Source organism: Sparus aurata, chromosome 21 (assembly GCF_900880675.1).
Source record: "Sparus aurata chromosome 21, fSpaAur1.1, whole genome shotgun sequence".
NCBI lineage: Eukaryota > Metazoa > Chordata > Actinopteri > Spariformes > Sparidae > Sparus > Sparus aurata.
Genome location: NC_044207.1, coordinates 11924785 through 11944363, shown reverse-complemented (window position 1 = coordinate 11944363; position 19579 = coordinate 11924785). Strand labels below are relative to the sequence as shown.

General features: G+C 41.9%; 1 protein-coding gene and 1 long non-coding RNA gene across 3 annotated transcripts; one reads left to right on the top strand and one right to left on the bottom strand.

Annotated features, from left to right (window-relative positions):
- Positions 1 to 58: 58 nt before the first annotated feature.
- LOC115572240 (ETS-related transcription factor Elf-1-like) lies at positions 59 to 7974 on the bottom strand. Of its 2 annotated transcripts, XM_030402115.1 has the most exons (7): positions 7692 to 7974; positions 7445 to 7571; positions 4326 to 4433; positions 3930 to 4085; positions 3755 to 3829; positions 2741 to 2936; positions 59 to 2210 (listed from the first exon to the last, which is right to left on the bottom strand). In XM_030402115.1, the coding sequence occupies exons 1-7, from the start codon at positions 7749 to 7751 to the stop codon at positions 1601 to 1603; spliced, it is 1332 nt and encodes a 443-aa protein (XP_030257975.1). In that variant the 5' UTR covers positions 7752 to 7974; the 3' UTR covers positions 59 to 1600. The 2 variants fall into 2 exon arrangements, with proteins under 2 accessions (XP_030257975.1, XP_030257976.1); XM_030402116.1 differs by lacking the exons at positions 7445 to 7571; positions 7692 to 7974 and adding an exon at positions 7088 to 7341.
- On the top strand, positions 6606 to 19573 carry LOC115572245 (uncharacterized). The gene is made up of 3 exons (XR_003982060.1): positions 6606 to 6910; positions 7866 to 7985; positions 19041 to 19573. It is a non-coding gene; the product is annotated as an uncharacterized LOC115572245 (long non-coding RNA).
- The last annotated feature ends 6 nt before the right edge of the window (positions 19574 to 19579 follow it).

Genomic DNA, 19579 nt, shown 5'->3' with positions numbered 1-19579 from the left:
TTTTAAACCTTGGGTGCTGGTAAACTAAATGTATGTGTACAAATGAGTAAGGATGACGGACAATGATAAAATTACGTTTATTTCGTATAATAGACCATTATCTTTTCAACACCTCCGGACTGCACAGAAGCAAACGCACCAAAAAAATCAAAGCAACAGAAAATCCACCTCTCCCTCTGCTACAAGCTTACAAATCCACACCAGTAAAACTTACAGTATCAAGAGCTCTCGATATAAAGCAAAGTGAGGGGATTCCAAATAAAATGGTTCACTCTGTAATAAAGTGAAAAGAGTTTTGCATAGGCTTCCCTGGGGACAAAGGCACAGTAATAGGCATTTCCTAAACCAAGCTAGCCCAAATCTTACAAGCACATTTTTTGTTTGGAGTGAGGGGAACTTCATGGTCTGGCTTTGAGAGGCTAAACTGAGATCGACTGAAGAGAAAACACTGAACTTAGCATTACTTTATCATAAAGGGCCAGCTGTTTTAGTCCTTGCATGGAGTATACAGCCTGTGCAGTAAGAGTAAATTTCATGAACCTGAGGGAGAAAATGGCAACAAGGCACAAAGTCAAGCATATTCACAGACATACAGTATATAACTCACAACACATACAGATATCAAGGCTTTAGAGGTCCATATATGCATTTATATAGTATGTGTAACAACTAAAAAAAGAATGTGTGGAGAGAAGAAAGACTAAATAGTAGCAGTATGACTCTACAGGAGGAAATGTAGCAAAAATAAAAGGCTACTAGACCATTTCATTGGTGATTGTCAACATTAGGAAGGTCCACTGTGTAGATACATCAACTAAACAGCAGCAGTGCTAAATTACTATTCTACAAATAACAGTGATCCCTTGTTTTTCAACATTTCACAATACAAACATAACTCAGTTATCTTAAAAAATAATAACAATAATAATAATAATAATAATATGGAATGTTTTCCCTCAATAACCTCATGATTACCAGGAGCAGAGGACGCAGGGACGGGATGAGCAGGAGGCACTTAGAGATGAAACACACAGCAGAGGTAAACATTAGTGCAAAGCCATTTTTAAGGCAGAGGAATGATTCAGCATGTGAGTGTAAAAAAAAAATAAAAAAAAAGGTAAAGCGCGAGAGTAAAGGCAGAGAAAGAGGGCACAGTGTACTGATCAGTTCATTAGCTCCATGATGCTGGAGGTGAAGTGCAGGCAGAGGGTGTGTCTGCAGAAGTTGCAGAGAGGCCGTAGATTCCAGTGCATGTCTGTCTTTGGTGTCTTGTATCGTTAACGCTACAGAGATTGACAGAAGGCTGAGATAAAGGACACAAGCTTTGTGAAGTCTGTCTCATCTAAGAAAGTAACCTGCTGAGTGCTGTGAGATTTTGGTTCCTGACAACTCAGACATCAGCGGAGGAAGTACTGGTCTAGAATTATTTTGGTTGACAAATCTCAATATAATCTGAAAATAATCCTAGAACAATACTGCTGCTATTACACATATGAGAAATGTAGACCTGGTGTGTTTTGCAGCAGCTAAGTGCAGCTCTGTAACTGGTCCTGAGTCAGTGGAGTGTGTGTGCATATGCGTGTTTGAGCCTTGGTCTTTTCTATTGGTCAGAGCTAGTTAAGGACACCAGCTTTGGAGTCTCCACTTGTGAAGTTTTCTGTCCTGGCCGTGACATTTCTTCAGGCGTCTCCCGGCCACCGTTACTGTCTACAGCAACCTCGGCAGCAGCCTGTCGCTCACACAGACTCCCCAGCAGCTGAGCCGTTTTGAAGACCGAGGCATGACCTGCCGGCTGCAGGGACTGGACCTTCGGCAGGTTCTGTAGGGTCCGCAGCATCTCAGCAGACACGATAGGCAAATGCTGCTCCTGGATCAAACTGGTGCTGGGAGGCCGCAGGACGGTGTCACGCTGGCCTGAGGGCCTGGGAGCTGGCCTGGTCCTCTGGGGGGGTGAGGGTCGGACCAAGCTTGATGAGAATTTCTTTTGTGGTGGGTGTAAATCTTCCTCGTCCACCGATTGGTCACTAGAAGGTATTGTGCTGTCATCAGAGTCGCTCACAGCATCATTGCCACTGTTGTCGTCATAATCGTCTTCCTCTTTGGTGCCATCTCCATCTGTGATATAAATCATGTCTGCAGGCAGAGAGGTGAACTGGTAGACGAGACGCTGTCCTTCAACCTTATTCAGGATGCCTCTCTGGTAGTAGTACCTATATAAATATAAAGGTTCAGCATTAACAATGCAAAACATGCATGCATGAATGCGTACACATATATTTTCCTCTTAGTATGGGTGTCACAATTTGAATTCTAAATTGAATATCTATGGAATGAGATTCAATTTCATTGATGAAATCAAAAGCAAAATCAACTATTCTTTCAGAATATTTTTCTTCTCCTCTCTTGCCCTCTGAAAAACAACTCAAATTGACCAGAGACTCTTTTAGAGTTTGTTCCCAATTGACTGGTGAAATATTGATATTCTTAAATGTAACCATAAGGCCTTAATATGGTACATTCCTAATAAAACATGGGTTAGGGTCTTTGTAACAATGTGTTTTTTCCTGTTGATTTCTGCAAATCAAGACTCAACCATGAAAAAGGTTAAATGAAAAATGTAATTACCTTGTGACTTTAAAATCAAAGGCCAATTTGGATGACATATTTGGAGAACTGTGACACCCCTACCTCAAAGTAAAGATACGAACAATAAAGCAGTCAAAATTTTCACTTTTTGTACCTGAGTGCTCTGCCCATTGTCTCATAATTCATATCTGGCTTGTTCTTGTGTTTGCCCCAGAGTCTGGCAACAGCTTTTGAGTTGACTAACTTGAAGATCCCTGCCTGGGCATTGGTCCATTTAATGTATCGGGGGCAGACCTGTCGGTCCTGCAACAACTCCATCAGGAACTGCCACAGGTACAGCGTGTTTCCTCCTGAAGCACAAACACAGGAAACATGATGGAAAGGGAAAGACAAAGAAACGTCATGGAAAGACTTTTGCAAAAGTGACTCATCCCTGTGATTTATCCATCCAAGGCCCAGAACATATTTCATTCCTGGAATGTGTAAACATTGCTGTCTTCATCTATCTGTTAAAGAAACGTCTTTTTAGTGTCAGACAGACAGAGCCACATGCTTACGCTGTATTTGGCTAGAGCTCATTGATATTAAAAAGTTATGATGTAAGGAAGAAGAGAAGAGTGTTCATAATAAAAAAAAAGGTTTCATAATATCTCTTACTTTGGCTCATTAACTATATTTCATGGATTTTGCAAACTATTTGTCAGGTCTTAGGTTACCTGGGGCCTCATTCAAGTGAGACAGCCATTTTTATATATAAAGACAGTCTTGTGTACATTCTGGACATGGACAGGCATGACAGGACGAGTGTTGATTGAAGAACCAAGTCTACAGTTCTAGTTCGGATTCCTTAATATATGATACAAGGTCCGAGACTGGACAGGACACAGTCATGAGTTCAGGACTTGCTTCACTGAAATTGAAGTGAAAATAGGACAAGTACCACTGCAGCCTCAAAGTTTCTATGACAGATTTAATTCAGCTGTTCTGCTGTTCTAAAAGTCTTATGGGAATGTTACAGGTTGGACACAGCAAGATGGCTGTCGTGACTTTATGTGGGGCTGACTCTCGTGCTTATTCAGGTGAGAGACCAACACATAAAACTGACATTACATTTAAGTAATCAGAGGTACATCTAAGGGGTCTAATCTAATGTTGTGTGTCACAATACCTTTGTTATATTTGTCCTTCTTCACTATAATATTCGGTGTGGGAGACTCTGCCCTTCTGTGTCGAGGTTTTCTCCCTGGGTATTTGGAGAATAAGGCAATTTATGAGATATATAATTTAATCACATGAGCCATAATTAAGTTTCATTTCAGCTGATAACCCGGAGAGTGACTGACCTCTCTTCTTGGACTGCAGCTGTGCTGCAGGCTTCTCTGTGTGCAACGAGTGCCACTGTGGCTGGTCAACCGCTCCCACAATCCCCTCTGCCGACACAGTCACCTGGGTGACAGGAGTAGTGATGACATCACCCAGTGATGGTAAGAAGGTCTGGGCTGCAGGGGGGCATAAACAGATTTGATGAAAGAGAACAGCAGTGTGACCACCATGTCTAAAAATAACATCTCGCAGTCAGACATGTCCTATATCAAAACAGAGAGGCGGCAAGGTTTTACTGTGGCATCTTCACTCTGTTACTGTGCATGTGAGTAGTGTTAACTCAGGTGTGTGTGTGTGTGTGTGTGTGTGTGTGTGCGCGTGCGTGCGTGCGTGCATGCGTGTGTGTGCGTGCTCACAGTAGTGTTGCTCCAGAGAGAGGGTGTCAGGGCAGTCCATGTTGAGAAGCGAGTCAGCAGCAACAAGTGTCTCCATGGTCTCCTCCTCTCCACTCTCACATGGCTCCACTACGGACCACAGAGACAGGATTAACACAGAAAAACATTTTTGCGGATGGAGGAGTGTGCGCATGTGACCAAGCATCTTGATATATTTGCTAGATAAATCTACCAAAGAGCAGACATTTCTGTCTGGTTACTTAATCCTTAACAATTTTATTGCTTTTTAGCCAGTATGTTATTTCATGATGTATACTCGTGATATAAAATTATAGATGTTAGTTAAAAACACAAACCAGATCGCCCGTCTCTGAAATGGCATGTGAATTTAAAAAAACATGGGGCAGTGGTTCGCCGCTATCGGATATGTTCAAGTACCCCTTCATTGTCTCATCGCCTTGATAAATGGGATGGGCTTTCCTGGAATTGTTAAGTAGAATTTCACAACAGGACATTTAGACAAGATATAGTAACCCAGTTACTGTCAATGTTTAGGGTTAGGCTTTTTATTTTCCAGTTGGTTTGCCTAAGTTTGAATTTCACACCTCTACCACCTGGAGTGGCAGCAACTGGGTGATACAACCATGCATCCATTACTTGCAGCTCAGCTCTCCATTGTAGGGAAGCACAAATAACAAACATACTACTGAAGTTGAATATAGCCACATGAAATATCCAAATCGCAAGAGACGCAATTTTCTGCTAAAGAGATGCCTGGGTCTACAAATCGTGTTTTCAATCTTATCATCTCCACTGATCATGAATCACATCATATATGCATAATAGCATTTTTTTGATGATGCAGCCCTAATCTGTTGCAACTTTCTGCTTGCTTGTTGTTTTCATATACTCTCAACTGCAAAATGTGAGGTTGTGGATTAGAGTTGCAAATGTTTAAATGATAACTTGTCAACCATTAAATTCAACCAATTAACCGGTTAGTAAGTTACTCTTTTTTTCTTTTTTTAAGTCAAGTTTCCTTGATTCTATCATACTGAATGTGAATATCTTTCGATTTTTCTTTACTCCTCAATGATACTAAACTGAATTTCTGAAACAAGACATTTGTGGACATCATTTTGTGCCTCTGGAAACACTGATCAACACAATTTCTAACAGTTTACAGGTTAACTGATTGATTGATTGATTGATTGACATAATAATCATCAACAATGAAAATGCAAATACAAATTAGAAATGGCCTATCAAAGCTGAAACATTACTGACAAACATACTAGATAACTCAAACTAGCTACTCCACAACCTTTACTAGCTGGTAAAAGCCGGAGGACTCTGGCTGGAATCAATGCACAAGAGGTCACCACATACCCCTTTTCCACTGTTCAAAACTCCCACTTACACCCGCTAAGATTGAGCTTTTGTGTGCAGTGGGAATGTGTAAACTCTGCATGTACGACCGGGTCAATTGACTCTGCCGTAGACACAGGATATTTTCCCTTTGGCTTAGCTTTGATCTAAACGTAGGACCCAGGTAAACACTAAATTCCACCGTGCAAAGCGATGACATATCAGCAACGGTTGGTTGCGCGTAAATACAGAAGGAATTTGGGATGCGGTCTATCCACTGACATTTTATCACTGGACAGTGTTGGAGTTGGATCCCCGTTCATTCCTATGAAAGCTGCTCGGTGGTGTCTTGAAGCCATAAAGCCTTGACTTCCCGACTATGAAAATACCTGGATCGCCAACCAATCCGGCCAACTTCCAATTAAGCTCCCGGTTAACTTGAAGGGGGACAAAATAATTTAATCGTGCGGCTCTTCTAGACTTTCCAAATGCTATTAAACCCTTTTAATTTCGCAGGGGGTCGCAGGACACTTTTTTCACCATGGGTCTATTGTCTACAACTGTTTCCACCACCTTCGTGAAACGTGACAGCAGTGATGTACAACGTGACACTTCTGATAAAAATCAGACAAGCTGCCTTGCCTGCGGGAAGTGGGAATGGGGTCAGGAAGCGTTTCTTACCAGGTTTTTTTAAAAAAAAACCTGTGTAGACCTGCTAATTTTGGTGGAAAAGCGTTTTCAGGGAGAAAATGTTCTTTTTTATATAATCAGGTGGACTGACCCTTTAATTACACAAACTGCGGACTGAGCAGCAGTTGTATTATTAATTTGTCATTGAGCAACCTGTCTCTTAGTACTGCATCCACAAAACTTCAGCACAGTGCACAATTAAACAAGTACACTTATACTCGATGGTGATGACTTACTGCTCACTGTGTTGCTACCTCCTCACAAACAATAAGGGCAGACTATGGGCTTGTGTAATTTATCACGTCAGCATACATCTTGCCTCATGTAGGCCTTCTCACTTAAGGCACAACACCATCAGAAGGGACTCTATTGTTTTTCGCGCATTTATTTATGTGACGTAAACAGGTTGTGAAGTGAAGCAGTGAGCTGCTAGAAAAACATCTGCTAGCTAACAGCTGTTTGTCGTGGGCTCCGACACTCTCCGCCGCCGAGAAAAAACACCGAAATACCCCACAAAACAAGGCGCCATGTTTAGAGGAACACAGCAGGTAAGTCACTGTCCCTGAAAGGTGGTAGCCCTGAAACCAATAGTGCAAAACTATCCGCGAGTGTTGTTGCAGGCACCGTTAGCTAAGTTAACCGATCCTCGTCGTGCCTCTACTTCAGCTGCTCGCTCCCACCAGAGTAATGTCGGAAAAACAACCCGATACAGTGATAAAACTTACTTTTAATTCCCAGCACTGGTGAGGAACAAGCTATAGCATATGTGCTGTAGCCCGAATGGACCACGTCTACATCCTAATATGATTCATTAACTGTCTCTCCCAGGCACGAGCCAGGAATGTTTTGTTTCACTTCCTGATTTTTTGGCGGAGGGAGGTCCATGTGCAACGGTCGCGACTGCGCATGTGCGGACCCAGGCTTTCTTTTAATACCTGGTATGACTTTTAATTTGGCAAAATACTGTTCAGTAACCATGAGAATGGACTACTGGGCGACAGGTGAGCTTTAGTCATGAAATGTGAATGTGTCAGGTGAGGAGAGGCAGCTGTGTGTGTGTGTGTGTGTGTGTACGCACTGACCTTTGAGCAGCTGTTGGTGATCCTCCTCTGTGTGTGTCTGTTCACATGCCAGACCTGTATATGAGAGCAGGTGTGGATGGGGAACCTGCTCCACAATCACTGCAGGGTAATCTGAGTAACCCCCCAACTGCAACACACATGCACAGAAAAGAAGATTAGATTACAGTTAGTCAGATTCCTGGGAATTTCGTTGCTTCACGCACCAGCTCCACACAAAGAAATTCATCGCTGCCTCACGTTGACCTACCTGTGACATGTTGACATGGTCACTGGCAAAGTCAAAGATGAGCTCCGACTGCTGAAGCATGGCTGAATATCCCAAACCCACGCACGACTTTAACTGGGTGAAAACAGCATCACAGCTTTCCTCTGAAGACTAGCAATAACCCCACAGGTCCAATGTGTTTTTGTGTCCACACAGAAGCGGGTTTTGGAGTGACTCTTCAGACAGAGATCTGTCAGTGTCGATCTACCAGAGAGCTCCCCCCAGGATACGACGAGGGTCGGTCTCGTTCCATGCAGCACAGCTCAACAGAGTGATGTGAGTATACTAATTGACCAGAGACACAGAGGCGTCACAGGAAACTCACTCGCTCTGCCTCGACTCTCGATGAGGAAGTGGGGGATGCTAAACTGTCCTGTGGTCTGGCTGAACCTGCCAGAGAAGAACAGAGAGAGAAACAAGAACAAATGTGTGTGTTGATGTTGTTGTTGGCGGTGGTGGGGGTTGCAGGAGAGCCGTTAGAAGCAAAACACACGCGTGGGAGCACCACACCTGCTGTGGATATCAGGTGGTAACCAGTTTCTGATAAAATGTCCAAATAGAAAAAAATGCGGTCACTGTGATCTGAGAGGCTGAGAAAAACTACGCAGTTTGCTTGTCTCTCTCACATATCTCATTCGGTTGGTCTTATCTGGCTTCTAAAAGAGGCTAAACCAGCAACAGGAAGGAAGCGTTTGCACTGCAATGTGTGCCTGGGCTCTGTGTGTGTGTGTGTGTGTGTGGTACGAGCAGGGGGGAGGCGGCTGGTGTTGAACTTGAAACATCATGTCTTTGCACAATGTTCAAGGTTTCAGGGGCGTTACGTTCACATTCCTTACAACATGAAGCGAGGGGGGCATTCAGAACAAAACCAACTCCTCTTCTCGACTCCCTCGCAAAAACCCACAGTCCCAATACCGCCCTCCCCCTGCTCCTCTGCCCTCCATTTCTGTCGAGGTTAACTGCGATTGAATTCAGACTGTACAGCGGCCTCTCCCTCACATGTGTCTCACATACAGCTGGCACACCTGCACTTACCTTCGGCCCCGCTCTGTTGAAGATCACGCCAGCGTTTAGGATTTGTGCACAATACATCCCCCGTTGTCAACAAAAAACGCTCCCGAGGAATTAAATACAGTTGCAGCGCTCCTGCGTTTTAATCCCATTAATCCTCAATTTGGTTGAGACCGTCTTGATGGTCTCACAGTTCCTGAGTTTTGTTTTTTTTTATACCCCAGCTCCCACAGAGACGGGGAATGTGAGTGCGCTTCTTTGTCTTTATGTGTGCGACTGTTTGATAGAGGCAAAACATGTTTGGGTCAGTTATCACACAGGAAGCACAGCTCAGTTAGGAGTTAGGAGGCACCGCTTCCTGAGTTCCTGTGCCAGACCGCTGCCAACATCTCTGCCAGCAATTGCGCTCTCATTTTCGACTTCCTCTGATGTGTGCAGTCGCTTGGTGCTCAATGACTTATGGTGGTGAAGACATGACTTAAAATAGAGGATAGTTTAATTTTCAAAACTGTAGGATTTTCCCAGTTAAGGAATGTAAGATCAAATAGTCCCTTTTTTAAAGGGACAGTTCAACTTAAAACCCCAAAATACATATTTTTCCTCTCAGGGGTATTGGAGATATAAGCTTGATAACTGAGCTAACGTTACAGCTCACAAGAGGACGACGCTGTCAGTGTATACATCCAATGTGCCACGAGCACGAGCGTCTCGTCCAGGAGTAGATGCACTCTTTCTTGGTGCAGTGATACGGTTGGTGAGCGTAATAGTTCCTTCATGAAACTGCTCGCAACGAGTGTGGATTCTCTTGAGTAACCAGCTCATGATTTCTAGAAAGAGACATTGCTGTTGAGTTCTTCAAATGTAATTTTAGCTACATTGAGCACCACAAACCAAGTGCATTATTTGAGAGAAGGCAGACACCTCTTTAGACTGAATACACTAAAAGAAACGGTCACTTCAGGGTGGACAACTGGCAGTAAGTCAGCATTGTGAAATTCGCAAACGTTTTCATTTGTGTTGCCATTATCAGCCGCAACTGTCACGTGTAAAGATATTTAATACAACAATGGTCCGACCTATATGACGTGTCTGCTGTGCTTATTTCACGCACTTCGTTGCTTTGCAGGCGTCTTTGACATCGACACGACAGCGACATGCCTACCGCAAGCATGACTAAACTCAAGCTGTCATTTCCTTTAATCTGTGGCCCAACATGTAAATTAGGTCACCAAGCTAACGTAAGTGAAAATATTATTATTGAGATATAAAAGCACAAACATGCATTTTAGATGCATCAGAGGCAAACACTTTGAAATAACGTCATGAAATACAACAAGTAAAATGTTCTACCTGTAAGTCATTGTAAACAAACATTGTGATTCGGTCTGTGGCCGATATCTCCAAAACTGTGCAAATCACACCAAAACAAGCTGGATGGATGAACAGCACAACAGGGAGGAGGTAAAATATTTTAATTTTTGATGGGGTGAACTGTTCCTTTTAATAATGCTCTGTGTGCTAGATTGCTGGATATATATGATAATTAAAGGTGCACTATCTTCACTTACTGTTTTGTTAAATGCCTATATAAACAAACTCAGTTTGTTTGACTGAATAAACTGAACAAACAAGCTGAACTTAAACGACAACACAACTTCAAACTGTTTCACTTTGTTTATATTTGGTGGACCCTGCCACCTTTCTAGCTTCAAACAGCATTCTGGGAAGCTTATTTTCCTCTGAGATAAGCTGGTTTATTCAGTTAGTGTATTGGTACCTCATTAATCTTGTAAATATTAAAATTCTGAGTTTGAATTTCTTCTTCAAAACTACATAGTGCCCATTTAACGGCGTCTGTAATAGTCATAATTAATTGAATAATTTTAAGGCAAAAATATCAGGAATTCTCTGCCCCCAGCAACCTCTTGAATTTGCTGCTTTGTTTAATCTTCTACGACCGTAAGTTGAATATTTATTGTATTTCAGATGGTTGGGCAGACAAGGCAAAACATTTCACAACATCTGCTTGAACTCTGGGGAAATGTGATGGGTATATTTTTTCTTTGCAGTATCAGGAGAAAATAATCAGTAGAGAGACATGTTTGATCTGAATCACATACTGTATGTTTTCAAGTTAAGTAACATGACCTGGATTTTTTTCACACACTAACTTTGACTGTCTTGAAGTTGTTGTGCCGGTTGAACATAAAGAACTAACGGCCACCCCCACTTCCCAACCTGAAAATCAGGCTCTGGATGTGTATAATGGCAGACTGCCACACATCCTGTAGTGTCCATGAACATAGTGGAAACATGACAACTGCAGACAGCTTTTTGTGTTTTCGTACAATAAAAGTTCACTGACAAAACACACATATTTGTGGTGTTTTTCTTGCTCTGCGTGGCAGCCGCCTCTGCCTGCCATTGTGCCATGTGTGCATGTTCATTGTCAGCGTGTCCCGTGGCCTGCCACTTCTATACAGAACGTCTCTTAACAGTACAGAGCCTGTGTTCATCTGTACTCTGGTCACATAGGTTTGTCTCTGTGGCCTCGGCACTAGGATCTGAGTCTGTGAAGTGGCTGCCAGCCCCCTAAGGACACTGATAAGCCCCCATAACATTCATTCCCCAGTTTGCGTGCGTGAGTGTGTATGTGTGTGTGTGTGTGTGTGTGTGTGTGTGTGTGTATGTGTGTGTGTGTGTGTGTGTGAGAGAGAGAGAGAGAGTCAAAGACCGAGATATAGAGAGTGCGAGTGTGTTTGACAGAAAGTGGCAGAGAGTGTGTATGTGTGAACTAGGCCAGGCTGATAACAGTATGGCAAGTGAGGGAGCAGCTGATAAGCCCCTCTTGTTGCTTGGGGTAACCGGGCCTTGTTAAATGAACACAGTGAAAAATGGTGTGTCTGTGTGTGCGTGCCTGTGTGGATGTGTGTGTGTGTGTGTGTGTGTGTGTTTGTTCGGAGAGGAGGCGATGGGGAAGCTAGGAACAGTGGAGGTGGTTAAAACACACCTCTGTTTTGACGACCTTGTGTTTGTGTGTGTGTGTGGTTTCACCGTCATTTAAAGTAAATCATTAAACTTTGACTTTTTACCAAAAATCCCTGGCAGGGAGCTGAAACTGCGTCAAACAGCCGCGCTCAGGCGCTCACACACACTCTCTGAAAAACACTTTCACTTTCCCTTCAGCACATGTCATGCAACATCCAGTCACCCAAAGAGCTACTAGCATGATTTTCTTTTTTCTGTATGAAGTATTTGTCATGATAGGAAGTTGTAGGCTTGTTGTACGGAATAAGAAGTGGGGTGGGCTTACCTTGTATCAATAGCTTGTGTCTATATGTGGCAGAGCAGCAGCTGCCCGGAGGATCCAGAAGAGAAACGGAAATTGTTCTCATCCCTTTTGGCAAACACAGAGCCTTCTTTTTCTTCTTCTTCTTCTTCTTCTTCTTCTTCTTCTTCTTCTTCTTCTTCTTCTTCTTCTTCTTCTGCTTACAGACCTGTGATCAGTTTTTGCGAATTCGAGGAAAGTACCACACTCACTTCAGATCACTGTGGATCGTGTTGATCTTCTTTTTTTTTTTTCTTCTTCCCCTCAGCACTTCTCAGTTATTGCTTCCTCTTTTTTTTCCAGAGAACTGCCCCCCCTGTGAGCTCTGATTGGTTACCTGTGTTGTGAGTCAAGGTAACCCATAGTGACCATTGTCAGTGTGGAGCAAATGTAAACACGGGCGTATTTGCAATGTAAAGCAGCTGACAGCCAAGCAACTGATCTGCAAACAGCCGAGTGGTTTATATGAGGGTGGACAGCCATTGGATGTTTGTGATGATCTGACTGAATGTCATATTAAAGTCAGTAAGTGGGATTCAACTACATGAACAAGGCTTTTAAATATAAAAAGTTATACATCATGCCACCTTGTATGGTTCATGTTGACATGAGAGGCAAATTTCGGCTGAAAAATGTGTGTACATAAAGGCTTGCAGACAAAAGTATAGAGTGAAAGAGAAGCCCGTCTTTATCCAGTCCCTGATGCTCCCTAGTGGCAAAACTCTGCACCAACACCCTGTGATCAGTTGTGTGTGAGATATCCTTGTATTTTTTCCTTTTTTTTTTGTTTCTTTTGATAAAACAACAAATTGAGCTTATATGGCCATCCATCCTGGAGTGTGGCTCAATGATACCCAGGGGTCTTGTACAGGCTACTTGAATGCTGACACGACTGTTTCTCGGAAACTCTTCAGCTCTCTCATGAGAACGGGGCCCTCAGCAGCCGGACATACTGTCTCTGTAAGCTGTCACTGCTGTTATGGTTGCATAACTCCCCTCTGTGAACTTCACGTAAGAGATGCTAGATTCTTGCGTATAACCCGTCATATGTTCACAAATGCTGCATGAAGCATGATATGTTCTTTGACAAGAGTCACCATTAAATATGTTCTTTGCCGCCGCAGGAGTTTTATCTTCAGCGACACTGAAGAGCGCGAGACGAGCTATGACTATAAACGAAGGCGGACTTTTGCAAAAAAGATGAGAACAAAAGAAGAGAATTGCCTTATTTATGCATTTTATGGTCACTTATTCATTACAAAATTAGGTTTTGATGATTTTAACATTTGCAAGCGTATGGTGCAGCCTTTTTAAATTATTCTTCCTTTCATCTGATCCGCATTCATCCCCTAACAGCGGGTGGTGTTGGACTGATAAGGCTGAATAAATCAAGCTTCCCCTTCATTCCTTCATTGCTTTTTGTCATTTTTTCCCCTCTACTTCTGCAACAGCAGGCAGCTTCAAGAATGTGCTGGTTTGGCTCAAAATAAGGTTAACTCCCATAATGTTCTGATAAAGTAACAGGAGGCAGGGTATTTATTGTAACAATATGTGTCTGGTTGGGTGAGGAGGAGGAGGGGGGTGGTTGTGGTGGTGGTGGTGGGGGCGGTGTTATTACCGAGAACATTGGTTCAGTTATCCAGTGGACCCCAAATTAAAGAGCAGTCATTATTTTTCATTTCATATAGCAATCGCAGACAAGTCCTAAGTCAGATGAGCTTGCACACATGTATGATTGTAAAGCTAAAAAGGAAGAGGAACTGTATGAGAGAGGAGCTTTGGGTGAAGGTCGGCTAGACTGATTTATTATTTCTTTCTCATCCAAAATTGATGTTTCATCCTACTTTTTGCAATAGTTAATGGTTAATGGTTACACCAAGAACACAACTTTGTACGTAAGAAGTTTCATTAAGATATTATTGCTTAAACATATGATATGTTACATTCCTGCATCAAAAAGAACAAAAACGACTAGTTTATATATTTTGTTGAGTTATGCACATTGGACAATGAAGACAACAACAACTCCCATGATCCCACACTGTTAAGTTTTGACTGAGAAAACCAATAGTGGCACAAATTAAACATTTCGTGTTCAAATGGAAGTGTATGTTTAAATGAGTATGAATTTAACTCTGTTGTATTATTTTGATATGTTGTCGGGAACATGTTGCAATCTAATTTTTTAAAGCAAAGACTCAGGCTGAAATGAAGGGTGTTGCTTTGAAACAAACAAAAAAAAAAGTACATGTAGATTTCAGCTCCCTTTCACCACCCAAATTATTTGCATACACTCCCTAAGTTGATTAACTGATTAGTTTATTGACAGAAAAATGTATTGTAAATGATGAGTGATTAATCGCTGTGATGTCTGAGCTGAATCCAGCTCATCAACCATATATATGTGGTTATTTTGTTATGACAGTGAAATGTCTTTGAGTTTCAGTCAGATGAACTACAATGATTGGAGAACTACGACAGGCATTATTTCTGTCATGTTATGGAAAGCAATATCAAGTTAGTGACAGTAGTTGACAGATTAATTGATACTTAAAATAATTGTTATTTGCAGCCCTGTCATACAGGCAGTGACCACCTGCAAACGTCTGCACATTTACCTGATGTGGGCTTCATGTTGACAGTTCTGACTGACCTGAACAGCGTATGTGTATCTGTGGCTGATAAATCATTCTTTATCCTGAACTCTGGCTCCATAGATCTGTCATCACAAAGTCAGACAAGCAATACACGGGGAGGTACATTAACAGTGTGGGACTGTGACACAGAGTTTGAGCGTCCCCTGATGTAGAGCTGAGGGGGAAACAGATGAAAGAAATGCGATCGTGTCCGTGGTACGTCAGACTGATGAATGCCTTCTGCTGGCCACGTCTGTTCACCTTATGCTGCATCTACTGCTGCCGTGTGTGTGTGTGTGTGTGTGTGTGTTTGTGTGTGTGTGTGTGTGTGTGTGTGTGTTGTTTATGCATGTGTTCAAGTGTGTGACATTTGTACATCTGTGAAAGTGAGTGATGAGTTGCGATTCTCTGTCATTCATCAAACATTTCTTGAAGTGTGAAATCAGTGACGTGCGACCAACAAGCGCATCAAGGGAGAAATCTGCAGAGAGAGTTTTCGTACACGTGCTCATTTAAATTCATGCCGACCACTAATACAGACACCTCAGCTCACATACCTTTGTGTTCTCATAGGTAGCATGAGGATATAAGTTTGAGCTTGGTTCAACATTTTTCCCTTGAAGTACTTCCATTGTTGAACTACTCACACACACACACACACACACACACACACACACACACACACACACACACACACACACACACACACACATTCACACTCATAAGGAAAGCATGTTTTCTTTGTTCTTCCCAAATGTTGGTAGAAGCTGCAGGCTGGACTGAAAACTCTCCTCCTTGTGCGATCGATCCAGAATAAATATTCTAAAACTTAGAAGGAAACCACCAAGTCTTATACTTCAAGACCTGTGCAAAAGCTTTTAAATTATTACATTTCTGTCAGGCGCAATGTATAATGAATCCAGGTGAGATCAAAAGACAAAAATGAGAGCCAAGGAAGGCAGAAGAAGAGAACTATACAGTATGTGTTGATAGTTTGTGTTTGGGTACTTAAAGGGGCAAAACATATTTAAATCAGATCTAGATCGTTTATTTGGATCTGCCTCCAACTGCTGTCACCCAAATATATACCTGATGTTTTTCATCAAGAACCATGCATTACATCTTAAAAAATATCCACCAAATGGTTAACAAAATTGAGAAAAAATGCTAGAATCTATCCCTTTATCCAGATCCGCACCAGACATAATTGGGGTCTGTTTGGGGCTGAGACCCATCCTATGTCCAAGTTTCGTGAAAATCTTTAGTTCTTATGTAATCCTGCTGACAAACCAACCAACCAACCAACAAATGGATACTGGTTAAAAAACATCCATGGCTCCACATCCATCGACTGTGTTCACTGGGAGGCTGCCAAACCTGGTTGAGCTGAGCCCTGTTGCCCGTGGTGACTTCCTTCGTGATCCAGGGTCATAGTGCAGGTAGATTCCTGTCAGCTAATAGGCCACCTGGCTCCACAGCTAACTGAGCTACTTGCTAATGGCAGCTAGTAGCTACAGAAAGAGTGCCACAGAAATTTGTAAAAAAAAAACAAGAAATAAGATTTTTATAAGCTTATAGCTTATAAGCTTTTTTTTTTTTTTTTTTTTTTGGTTCCCTCGTCTCGAAGTCAGTGTGTTTTCTGAATGGAGGTTTTGTTGGATAATAAAATCTGTGACATTTAAAGTCATTATGCCAAATGTAGAGACCCACCTACTCACTTGTCCATCTTTACAGGCTCATTTTAGTTTTCACCCATTTTCACCCTGACTTTACCATTTAGAAACTGATCAATTTCCTAGTAAAGTGTTGTACAGTAGTGTAGTTATGGTGATGTTGAAGTCATGGGACCGCAGTGTACTTGATTTATAGCCTAACATTTGATTTAATTCACGCATTCATCTGTGAAAATGATCTTGCTGAACAAAGCGTGTAGGTATCATAAACTTGGGCGTGCCGCAGAGCTTATTTTCGGCAATAATCCAATAAAACAAAAATCCCATAGGCTTCTTGCCAAGGGAATCAGGGCAATGCTAACATCTGGGTTAGCCTACAAAAATACATCATCCCCTTAGCCCTGTATAGTGAGGTGTATGTGCACCAGAATGTGAGAAAAGAAGCTGCCTTTCAGATTTTTGAAAGTTAAGTCAAACATCATGATCATGCAATTGTTGCTGTGTGTTTTTGGAGGCAGTTTGCTGACACACATCTGCAGTATGTGCTAAGTAAATTTGCAAAATGGTGGATTGTTGGGGCAGAAATGCATAAAAGAATGTCTGTTCACACCCCGGCCCCTGAGACCCAGAACCAGAACTATCAACCCTCTGATCCACTTCATCCTAAAACTGTATGGAGGAGAAAACAAACTGTGCACATTGGTATGTCTGGGTCTATGTGGTGCCAAAATACGTATGCGTATGTGTGTGTTTGTGTTTGGAGAGACAGTGTGTGTGTGTGTCTGTGTGTGGACTTACTGTAGCCTCAGTGGACCACTCAGTGTATCTAATAAAGAAGGTCCACTGTGTTTGTTGAGTGGTAAAAAAGCTCTAAGCCAAGCCACCATGATAAGTCTATCACAAATTTACAGTAGTTGTTATTGCTTAATGAGGCATTTTCTCTCATTAACCTTCTGGCATCAATCTGCCGCAGGTTTAAATCTCTATTTTCTGGCTCGCAATAGCAATAAAAATGATATTAACTCAGAGACTGCAGTTGTGGATGAATTAGTGTCTTCCTGCTTTAAGTTGTCCTCCATTAACTGTGTTGAAGTTTAGATTTAGTTTAGAATGTTACAGCCACACAAAAAAGGAATGGGGAAATTACCAAAAGTGTTATCCTACATATAGAACATATGTGTAATGTCTCATTTATATGTGAGTAGAGAAAGGATTAACTTTTAAAATGTAGAACTATTGCTTTAAAGAAATAATTTCAAATTTTGTGAAATCCACTGTATTTCTTTATTGTAAAGAATTAGATACGAAAATTGGTACCAGTCTCATTTGCATACACAGAACAGGCTTGTACAGCTACAAGATGGCTAGTTTAGCTTAGCAATAAAGACTGAGAGCGGCAGGAACTAGCTGGCCTGAATCTATCTCTATTATCAGTGCTGGTTTGTGGATTTTTCCAACCTTCCGACAGAGTCAGGCTAATTGTTTTCATTGTTTCTTGTCTGTTTTTTGAGTCCGTACAGTATTCGCTGCTCGTGAGCTTGGCTTAGAACAGGAAGTTCCTGTGCCCGTCCAACACATGGTCATATAACCCACAACCTGTTCCAGTCTCACATGAGCATAGTTATGAATTTTTTTTGCAGTTTGGTTCATTTCTATCATTGCCCTAAATGTTGTTTGAATTAGTTTGAAAGTGAAAAATAGTCCCTTTTGCTTTCTTGCTAAGCAATTGGAGCTGGAGACAGCAGTCGGTTAGCTTAGCTAAGTACAAGACGTTACTGCACTTGGCCAAGACATAACTTACCATAAAAACCCTGATTTGTTGTCTTCAGGTTTTTTTTCATATAGATTATACAGATGAGACATAACATGGTAATTTGCTAGTCTTTCATGTGTTGCTAAGAATGTATTACCTTTAAGACAATTCCTTGAGTATCAAATAACTAGATAGCTAAAAATCAACCCTTCGTTCCATCCTTTATATATACTATGTACAGCACACAGTGTTTTGCATGGAGGAGACATACAGATGAAATGATTAGATGGTGTGGACTGTAAAATTGAGGGAGAGCAAGAAAGTAGCGAGGGGCAAAGAGGAGATGCAGGCCAGAATAAAATTACAGAAACTGTACAAAGTTTGTGTTCTCTTTAAGCTGAAACAAAATGAAAAAGGCTTTAGAAAAAGAGTCTTTTGTAAAACTGAATCGCATCCCACAACAGCACAATGTCAATGCTCCAGCACATCTGCTTTCGACAAAGCTAGGGGTAGCTGTTACCCCCTTTACACAGTCTTAATGCTAAGCTAGGCTAACCATCCGCTGCCAACAGTGTATTTATCATACATGCAGGAGAATGGTATCAATCTTCCCATGTAAATCTTGGCTAGACAATGACTGTATTTCTCATAGTGTCAACCCATGCTTTTAATGTGAATCTGTTATGCGTTAGCGTAAACACTGTGATAGATTACAACAGTTCTCACTGCTTCCTAAATCCCCATAAATCAAAGCTGCCAGGGTCAATAAATTATTTTAATTTCATACACAAGTTTTGTTGAGCAAAATATGAGATTTTAAATTGACTCTGAGCTAATTACACTTTGATTTATAGACTGTTCAGTAATTAGCTCTCTGAAAAACATTAACTTTCTTTGCAACTTTCCTTGAGTTTCTTTTTCTTGTCGCAGGGATCATGGAGGACAGTCCATCACATCAGGAGAGAGTCAGCATCCAAAAGCAGATACAGCAGCGTAGCCTCTGCTGGGAGTGGAGAGTCACGGGAGGAATGCACTGAATGTGATTTCTTTCACTCCAGGCTGCTTTCAGCACCGGTGGATTTGATTTAATGTCAAACCACACTGAATTGTTTGAAACCATATTGGAGGCACAGAGGCAGAGGCCTCGCGGAGAAGGGTGGAGACAGGAATGCAAGGAGAAAGGGAAGGGAAACAAGGGTAAAGGACACGAAAGGGGATGATAAGCAAGGAAAAACAGGCAGAAAAAGAGAGTGAAGCCATGGAGAGCGGATGAAGAGATGAGCTGAAGAGGGATGGTGAGGGATCAGGGGACAGAGAGCTTCTTTGACAGCTAATGTGACATGCGTGACACTGGTTTAGCCTGAAGGAACATTGCCAGGTCAGAGCTCTGTGTGTGTGTGTGTGTGTGAGTGAAGAAGTGTGGAGAAAAATAAAAAGATCACAGTAATGTTCTGTGTTAGCATTCACCA